The following is a 10075-nucleotide window of genomic DNA, read 5'->3' as shown; positions in this document are numbered from 1 at the left end:
AGGCAAAAAGTGTCACGTATCAACTAATTGTGGTGCCCTGTGAAAGCCAGGACCCAATTTTAACTACAATGGTCCTTCAGACATCCAAAGCAGGATCCTGTTCATTGCAGCTGTGGTGAGCACATGGCACCACAGCAAACCTGATCTCAACTTGGACACCCAGAGAGTAAGAGACAGACCCTAAACACTCGTGAAGAGTGTCTCTCTGAACTGCCCAGCAACACATTCTCCTTACTCTCCCTGTTTTGGCTTTGTCACGTGTGCCTGCACATATTTTACAGTCCTATGTCTACCACCATCTACTTTCAGTATCTCTTGGGTAACTAGCCTAACTCCATTATTGTTCCCATAGTTTTTCCAACTCCTGCCCTCATCTCTTTACCTTATAGCTCTTTTATCTTCTGTGGCTCCTTGGGCCTGTGGTTAATTCCAGCACATTCCCACCTTCCTTCCTCAGTGCTAGCATTCCATAAGGAAGCACAGGACCACTCTTGCGTCTAATAATGTTGGGAATTCTTGCCCTGGGCTGGAGCATGCATGGTGTTGTATGAGGCTGGCTAGAGGAGCCAGCGAGAGTTGGGGCACACTTCAGAGAATCTCATCTCAGTCATCTGCAAGGATTTAGATCTGGACCAGATCTAGGTCTTCATAAGGACAGCAGAAAGCATGTCCCAGGCCATTGTGAAAACTCTAACAAAGATAAAGTTCTCACAGCTGTGTTAAGAGTTTCCCAGTGAAATGGCATTGACTTGCTAGGATTTTTTTTCCTTTGATAGTGGGCAAAATGATGCACTCTACATGGGAATCAACTAGATTCAATGTAGCTGAAACATTAAAGGAAAAGGAAATCAGACCATGGCAAAAACCCAGCATGAAAAATTTCAATTTTAAGCTTTAAACTTACAACAAAAACATTCAAGCGATAGTCATGAAAAGCACTGATATTTCTGCCTACTGCTTTATTGTCCTTACACTCTTTTACAACTGTCTTGACCTTCTTGCACTCTTTTTTATTTAGAATGGCAAAGATGAGGAACTCTGTATGTTGAGAGGAAGGACAGGAGGGCAGGGGACTGCTGTGGAGCAGTCCATCAACCCTAAGTGCAGATCCCTCAGGAAGTGAGGAAAGTGAGCACTACTGGAGGATGCTGTTACAGCACTGCAGAGCTCTGGCTGGTGCACCCCAGCTCACAGCATCCTTTCCCCAAGTATGGTAAATAAGAAATTTGCACTTTTGGACAGCCCACACAGCAGTTTTTCACAATACTCCAAAAGATACCAGTCAGGAGACAGCTTCCATGGCAAGCTCCTTCAGCTGCCCTCCAGCCTACTACATGTCCATGACTCTGCCACCTGCCAAAACTTTGTGCCAGTCGTTTGGACAGCCAGTCAGGGGCATCTTTCAATGTCCTTGTATCATTTTCATTGTCATTGCAATGGTCTCCTATTGAAAGAAGTCTAGCTGTGGTACCAACAACCTGCCAGAGGAGTCTTTGTAAGAATTCACACTTTAAAAGATTAAAAGTCCTTGATATTCACTGAAGAGCAGGAAGAGTTACTTGAGGGTGCTATTCAGATAGTTATTTATTTAAAGTGTTTTTAAGCCAACTTGGGTTGTGCTGCTGGCTTGTCAGCCACTGGTACACAGAGCTAAGTAGAACAAAAACATCAGTAAAACTGATAAGAAATGAGAATACAATTTAGTTGGATGTTAGGGCTTTTTATAGCACTTCGGTAATTTTCCAGAACATACTGGATCACTTAAAAATAGTCTTGCCTGAAACAGAGAAGTTTATAAGTGAAGTAGTTATCTAAAATCGATGTACACAGTAATATTCAAAGATACATACATGCAGAACTGTTTGGAAGCAATTTTCTGTATTATGGGCTGCCCTTTAACTTGACATAAGGTAAAAGTTGATGCACCTAAAGTTTGCAGCAGAGATTTACCTCATTAACTACACCTCATAATGACTTGCTGTGCCACACTCTATGAAGTTCAAGAATAATAGCTTTTACATCTGAGTTAATCAGTTGTGAATATCTAAAGGACTGGCTCACCAAGAACCAGTGGATATTGTAATCACTCATCTCACATCTTGGCTACAGTGAATTTAATACTTACCTTCACTGTGTCACCCATTCAGTGCAGTATTTCTAACTGGGCTGGTTAGCTGTCTTAGTAAAAGAAAAATGGTACTAAAAACCATAGACAAGATCTTTACTTCTACTAGAACCAAGTTCACCTAAAATATAGCAATTCTAGGTTCTCTACATCTTCTAGGGTTCCCTTGCTCTGCAGCACAGATTGAGGACACACAGAGGAATGAGTAGTATACCAGACATTATTTACAATCATTTTTCTCACTTATACAAGGACAGCAAACTGCATACATTTTTGTCCATTTCCCTCCTTTGTAAGACATCTTCATCTGTCTGATGCAAGAACTACCTGCTACAGCTCATTCCATAAGTGAGAATTAACCACTTCTTTTCCCATGTTTTCCACACTGTACTTATTTCTGCAGTGCACAGCTTAATCCTTCAGCATGGTTTGACAATGTACCACAGCTGTCAAAACAACACTGGCTTTTAAACTAGGAATAAAATTTTCTAAAACATATGAATTGCTCAGGAATTAAGAGTCCCATTCTCAGAATTTCTAATTCACTCTGCAATAAGAAAGTAATTTGCAAACCTACTTCCTACTCAGTACATTCTTGGAAAGGATAAGACACTATACATATGATGCCTGTCAGCTTGTACAAGTTGCTGACTTGAACTTGGGATGTCTAACTTCCCTCCTTGGCAGCTGATGGTGAGAAGGAGGTGCTTTTTCATTCTACAGATCTCAGCTGCAGACGGATAAGAGCTGCCTTCAATATGTATGGATTTGTGCATGGACTACTCAAACAAGACTGGTTGCCTCTGACTACCGGCCTAATTTTTTGTGACTAAGATTGAGTGTGTATGAACATAATCCTTTGGCTTCTTATACAATCAGAGGAAAGAACACCTCTGCTGTACTCAAAAGTTTTCTGGGTGGCAATTTAGATCCATCAGATGGGGGCTCACTCAGCCATAGGAGATTGGCTATACTGTAGATAGGACCCAACTACCCAGGTTCCTTTCCTAGAAATGGAGAGAAACAGGTAGTTCTGTGCATATTTCCATCCATCCTACTACAGATACCTAAACCAGGCCTGTCTTCAATGATGTTCATTAAATATTATGAAATATAAGTCTTACAAGACAGCAGAGTTCCAGTCACTGCTTCTAGCACAGCCAGTCCCTTGATGCTCATGGAAATTTGTTCATTTATCTTGTTTACTCCTCTGAGCAAATTTACATCAAGAAAAGGTCTTGACACTGATCTAAAGGGACAGTTTACCCAAGTTGCATTTTCCACCTAACTACTGCATAAGATCTAGACTAAATTCTGTGCCTATCAATGGTGGCTTCCATAGCATTTCATTTCCACAGATCACCTGGAAACACCACCATTCAAACCACCTTGTGAATGCACGTCACAGTTTTTGCTCTTAATACTCACCATAGTCACAGAGCACTACTAACAGTAGATTTGAAAAATCTTTCAACATATGTTTCATTCTGACCACTGAGATCCTGAGTCCTTTTACTCCTCATGTCCTTTTTCAGCTCCAAAGTGCCAGCACGTTTTCCGAGAACACCTAAAAGTTAAAAAATTACAGCTGTGTCAACTTTCCTTCATAAAATACAAGAAGAAAGACTTATCATTAATAAGCAAAAAAAATTAACTTTTCTCTCATTTACTTAAGAACTACTAACACTGTATCAACGCATCTGAATAAGGACAGGTACAACTCACTGTACAATAATTTTCCATCCTGAAATGCAGCTCCTGATCCAGAACAGCAAAGACAGATAACAACAATTCTATCTTGGCACTGCAGGAACTGCTGCTATGGATATCTTATTATGACCAAGGCTCACAATAGCAAAATAATGAGTATTTTATACAAAATATAACTCTGAGCTCAGCACATACCAATATTGGAGATTTATTGCTGGTAAACAATTCATATAGTTTATCAGCTCAGCAGCAAACTACTTTTTTGGTCATCAAACTCCTCAGTTATTCAGGTCTAGTAATACACAGTGATCTTACTAGATTTACAAGAGATCTATAGCTGCCTTTTATGTCATTCCGACTAATCAGATGGAGAAGGTGCTAACTTCCACTTTTTCCTCCATAATTTTTTAAGTTTACATTCATGACAGCCTTTGCTAAGCCAATAGAAATAGACTTATTTTGGCAAATTTCCCAGTTTTATGTCCATGTAGTTTAAACTAGTCTTTATCAGTCTCATAACAATTAGATAAAATAGGTTGGAAGCACAATAATAGCAGCAAAACCAAATAGTTTCCTTCAGAAATGTAAGTAGGAGGGATTCTAAAAAGAGAAATTATACTCAGAGGCCATTTCAAAATATGAGAACTGTTCTTCTGTGTTTCACAGGAGCACCTGTAGGTCAGTGTCACTGTGCTCACCATCACATAAACATGCAAGAAAGGTCTTGATCCATTAAGTTTACAACCGAATTTTATGAGAGAAATCTGGCACTGGAGCAGGCAGAAGTTAGGAATGAGCAAAACTGTGGAGGATAATGGTAAAACATAGGAACCAAGTATGGCAAAGATCATGTATGTCTTTAGGAATCACAAGTAAGATATTTCAGCAATTACACTGCTCGGCTTTTTGAACTAAGACATAGCAGATGTGTTACTTGAAAGCTTTTTGAACTGCTCTCTGTGCCAAGTGGCTGGAGAGAATAATTTCTAAGAAGAGACTAGCGGCACAGCCTTGCTCAGTAAAAGCCCATTACAATAATAGCTGCACATATCTGAAAGGAATAATCATCAGCTGGCCCAGGAACTTGACAGGGCTCCAGAAAGCATTAGATAGGGACAGTGATACCGCCACCGCCCTCAATCTCTCTTGATACGCTGTAAAGTACAGGAAGACAAACCTTGTGCCTCAGGAGAGGGGAGCCAGCCTGCCTCCAGGGACAGCCGCTCCCGACTCCTCCCTGCCGGCAGCAGGCGCAGCATCACACCAGAACATCATGCCTTGCCCGTATTGTTATTGATCACTAATCAGCTTACCGAAATACGGAATCAAAGTAGTCCAAAGAAGAAAAAGCAGGTTTTGTTTTAAAAATAGAATTGTGATAGATGTCTTGGCCTCTAGAGTTAACTGCTCAAAGAAAACTCGAAGATATGTGGCATTGCTGTAAAATGCCCTGAAATAAAGTGGGGGAAAATTGCTTTGTGGGCCACTACCATGATTGTGCTGGATGACTTTAATGGGTCCTTTCCATTCCTAGCTTTCCTAGCTGCAGATTCTTGAAATGGCTTTTACAAATACTTCTTTCAGAAAGTCACGCATTGACAGATGAAATTCAAATAATCCTAATCTCAGTTTAATGAGCAACACACTCATTAGAGGAAATGCACAGAGGACGTGAAGCTATGGGAAGGAAAATAAATGCTCAGGAAAAACCAAAAACGCCTGTGTAGGAGAGTACTCTTGAGGTAGTTGCCTTACATCTTAATTTGCACATCAGCCCAAACAAGGAAAAAGCAGCATGGCTTATGAGACAGGGTGCCAGCAGGAGGCACAGGGACCAGACCCGACTTCTGTTCCTATTCCTGCCACTGCCAGACATAATGGCAGCAAACTGCAGCATAAATCTGCTCCCTTCCTTCCCACCCCATCTTTCACACTCTGTATTTACAGCAAAGACTTTTCAGGACAGAGACTCTTTCTAACCAAGCCTGGGGATGGAGCCCAGCGCCAGAGCCCTTGGGTGTTTCGGTAACACCAATAATTTGTCACACCAAAACGTCCTTCTCTCTCACCCTTCCTTCTGCGTTATCTTGGCTCACTTGGGAAAAGATTACAGTGTGCAGTGCGGGTAACACCCAGGCTCAAACCGGAGTATTTGAAACTGTACCAACACTAACTTCCAATTAGTGAGATCAGGTACCTCTGGAAGCCTAGCCCAGGGCTACTTCACCCTCTGCACGCCTCTGCAGCAACTGGATTGCAGCAGGAGCCCTCCCACCTCACACACATATAGCTACTTCAGGCTACCAGCTGCAGTACAGCCCTACCTTTGAACAAATCTCCAATTAAAGTGCTCCATGAAGCCTCCCTGAGCTTTTGCACCTTTGCTAGCTGAATTCCAATAGCAGCTCTAAATGCAATGTTGGCCCGTTTCTGGTGTAGTTGTGCCCCCATACTCCTCTCCTTTCACACAGGTTTGTTCCTCTCCCCTTCTTCACTTTTCTTCAGTTTGCCTCATCTCAGTTTTGGACAGGCTGTACACTGACCTCCAAGTTCAGTTCAGAATTTTCCCCTCTCCTGTCTATCTTCTCTAAGTCAATTTCTTTCTAGATTTCTTCTCATTTTTAGGTCTTCTTCCAAATTCTCCATTCTCTTGCCTCCTGCTCAAATAATTTTTTCCTCTTTTCTCACTCACAGAAAATTTTGCTTTTTGAAGCAGACAGTACATTTAAATGGTTTGTACTCTATTCAGATCTTCTACCTGAAGTTCATTAACTTAATGAGATGAAAAATGATGGAATGGCGAAGGCTATCAGACTTCAAATAATTGGCTTTTTTAATTTATTGCTCTCGTGGACAAGCATGAACTGAGGCTCTATTGTGCAAAATGCAGCAGAAGCACAGCAACATAAAAAGATGCTTTCTTCTTCCAAGAGACAGTGTAATGGGCTGATTGGAAGTGGAAGACTTCCTCTCCAAAGGGAATTTGAAATGACAGATGAGGAGGGCATAAGCCATAAAGCCCTTTGGAAGCAAAGACCAAGAGGCTTGTGTGCAACACAAATGACACAGGAAAACTTTGAGTCCCTGCTCTGCAGCAGATTTCCTGTGCTATCTTGGTCACATCTCTTACTTTTCCTGTGGCACAGCTCTCCACTGGAGACTGTATCTGGTATGGGGGCTACAAGAATAAATCCTCATCAGCTGTGTGGTTTGCAGGAACACAGTGTCACTAATCATGTAAGAGCCAGATGTGAAATTTGAAATTGTACTTAAAATATTTTTTGCTAATAAGTAACAGAATAGGCTATAATACTGCCTATTAGAATCATATGTATTAATCTATTCAAAAAATGTACCTCTTTCCCTACATCATTAAAACCATAAAATATTTGGATCATTTTGGTTTCACAAAAAAACCCTAAAATTAACCAAACAAATAAAAAACTCCAAGCCAACTGGATTTATGACTCCTGATATTTTTGCAGCAGTATCCAAGGCTGCAGCACAGACATGACATTTCAGATACCAGCCACCTCTTCTGAGAGCTGTCACCTGCTGATTTAGCAGTAACCACCTTCACCAACTGCAACAGCACTCCCCCTTCATTAGGGAGATGAGAGGTAAATAAGCCTCTCAAAAAAGGGGCCATCAGGAATTAATCAGACACTCCATGACCAAGCATGGAGTTTAATGAGAACACAAATCCATGGCACTCAAAACCTCTGTGTTCTGGAGCCTCATTCATGCAAAGAAGTGCCACTGATGGATCCCATATTTCACCTACCCACAAGTAACCTCAGTCCTCCTCTCTGCAAATCCCCACCGAGAGCTGAGCCCTCCCCTGCCCTAGCTCCCACCCTCCTTCAGTGACAGGTCTGTTCTTGCTCATCTCTCCTCTGAGCACAGCCCTGCTCTCTCCTTGTCCCACCAACCCCACAGCTGCAGGTGAAGGTGGACACAGCCATGGCACAGAAACCTCCCGACTTAGGGCACACGAGAGAGCAACGTGGGAGAAGGGCTTGGGAAGGGAGTGGGTGTGGGGGCAAAATGGTGTCAGGCTGAGGAGTGACCCTCTAGGAACCAACCTGCCCCTGCCCCAGGTACTGCCCCAGGCAGCAGCACCTACCCCAGGCACTCCAACGGACTCAGCAACCAGCCACGGTCTGGATATTTACTGAAATTAGGGAGAAAAAAAATCCTTTAGAGCTGTTCACTAGTAAACATTTTTCAGTTGTATTTGCAGCCCAAAATATGCACAGTTCTGCCTATGTACAAGAGGCTGACAGCAAAATAGGCTACAGACAGAAAAGCCTGAAAGTCCCTAAATCCTCCTACATTTTACAAGCAGCACTAACAACAAAAAGAAATGTGTATCTGCAACATTTCCTCAAATGGATTTCCTCTTATTTTATCTGTATGTTGGAAAAGAGATTAATTATTTTCAACCATCATATGTTTATTGCAATGGGATTAGGCAGCTATTGAAGTGTTACCACCTGCTGGGAATTTCATAACCTCCCATATAATCTCTCCACTTTGACAGTAAAGAGAGAACACCGTAACTATTTGTCACATTTTATCAAAATCTAATCACTGCTGACCAGCCAGAGCGGTCAGGGCCAAAAATATGCCACTTTTGGAAGATATTTAGTTTAGCCAGGAAAGTGTCTATGTGATGTCTTGCACAGCAGGGGGCTGGAGCTGACATCCTCAAAGGCATCTTTCATTCTTATTTACACATCCGACAATTTTACACTGTTATCAGATAATGACTTTATTAAAATTATGCATATAAATTCACTAGGCTGAAACTGACAGCACCAAATCCTCTGTGTGCAAGAAAAAAAACAATAATTAGCTGATAAAGCCTATTTTCATTAATATTTGGGGTCAGATCTCACAAAATCCTGGGATTTCTCAGCTCCTTGTGATATTAACATAGCAATTCAAGAGCAGGCTGGCCAGCAACATCTGTCCTTTGAAACCAAAGGGCTTACAATAAGCAGAGTAGAGGGATGATATTTACTTTGGAAAATGTACAGTGAAAATAAGTTTATTAAGCATAAAAATATTTAGGAAGGTGTTTGAGCAATTATAAATAAAGAATGCAAAGAATTAAATGCATTAGATGAGAGCTTATGGCATAAGGGAAGGAATGCAGTCATCCATTCTTTCCTACCCCCTTCAGAGTTTATTTAAAATATATATATATAATATATATGTATATATACATAGTCCACTGTTCCTGGAATTCCCTCTTTCGACGAATTTATAATGAAGATCATCATATGGAGAACATACATGCCACAGCTGATACAATCAGAAGTTTGTTAGAGAAGCAGGGCTGAAATACCGTGAATTATCAGTATTAAAAAGATAAATCGGAAGCTTTCTCCTACGCTTTACCCTGAGTTTGCCGTGCACTCACACGGTTTTGACCGGTCTAGAGAACGATGCAAAGTAGAAATCACCAAACACACTAAACAACACTAAAATTATTCCTACCTAATACGGACTGGAGCGAGGACCCCGGGCAGTCGCTCCCCGCGCCGATGCTCCCGGCACTTCCAGCGCTGGAGCACCGGAGCTCCGGGCGGGACAGCCGCAGCCTCCGGGGCAGAGGCGACACAGAGGATCCCGGGGCGGGGGCAAACGCGGGACCTGCCGGCACACGGGTGTTTTAAAACCCCTCCAGGACCGCGCGTCACGGCGATCGCGGCGCGATCCCGCGGCACCGCTCGCTCCGACCGACGGCTCTGCCCGCCCGCCGCCTCCGCGCCGACAGCCGCCCCCGGCCGGCTCCGAGCCCGGGGCAGCGCGGCTCCTCACCGCCCCACCCCTCGGCACCCAGGGACCGCCGGGCTCGGCTCCCCCTCCTCCCGCCCCGCGTTCACCTCCACGCCGCAGGCGGAGCGGCCGGCGGGTCGGCAGAGCGCGGCGCTTCCCGCGGAGGCGGCGCCGCCGGCGCTGCCCGAGGCGGCGGGCGGGCGCGCACTGCCCGCGGCGGCGGCGGGAGGGTTAAATGGCGGCTGCGGGCGGCCCTCAGCCGCGGGCGGCGGGCGCCCGCCGAGGGCAGCCCGCGCCCCTGGCAGCCAGGCGCTCCCGGCCCGGCCCGGCCCGGCTCGGCCCCGCCGCCCTCCCACGCCCTCCCGCCGGGCTGCGGCGCCCTGCGGGAGGGGAGAGCCGTGAGGGCGCGCCCCACCCGTGGGAGGTGCGCGCCCCCGGGCTGGGCCGGGCACG

At 44.2% G+C, this 10075-nt stretch overlaps 1 protein-coding gene across 3 annotated transcripts in view; it reads right to left on the bottom strand.

The window, feature by feature from the left end:
• The window catches only part of THSD1 (thrombospondin type 1 domain containing 1), a 30315-nt gene extending 20451 nt beyond the window's left edge, over positions 1 to 9864 (bottom strand). Inside the window, exons 1-4 of one of the 3 annotated variants that reach the window (XM_085578456.1) lie at positions 9730 to 9864; positions 9341 to 9496; positions 7962 to 8009; positions 3554 to 3692 (exon numbers count right to left, since the gene is read on the bottom strand). In XM_085578456.1, coding sequence (XP_085434582.1) covers positions 3554 to 3611 — 58 coding nt within the window. In that variant the 5' untranslated portion in view covers positions 3612 to 3692; positions 7962 to 8009; positions 9341 to 9496; positions 9730 to 9864. Of the gene's footprint in view, positions 1 to 3553; positions 3693 to 7961; positions 8010 to 9340; positions 9594 to 9729 lie in introns of those variants that run through there. The other 2 variants (XM_021526607.4, XM_085578450.1) reach the window with 2 other exon arrangements.
• Between the last annotated feature and the right edge of the window lie 211 nt (positions 9865 to 10075).

This window comes from Lonchura striata, chromosome 1 (genome assembly GCF_050655825.1).
Source record: "Lonchura striata isolate lonStrDom1 chromosome 1, ASM5065582v1, whole genome shotgun sequence".
Taxonomy (NCBI): domain Eukaryota; kingdom Metazoa; phylum Chordata; class Aves; order Passeriformes; family Estrildidae; genus Lonchura; species Lonchura striata.
The sequence above is the reverse complement of the archived record's forward strand: the minus strand, read 5'-3'. Positions and strand labels throughout refer to the sequence as shown.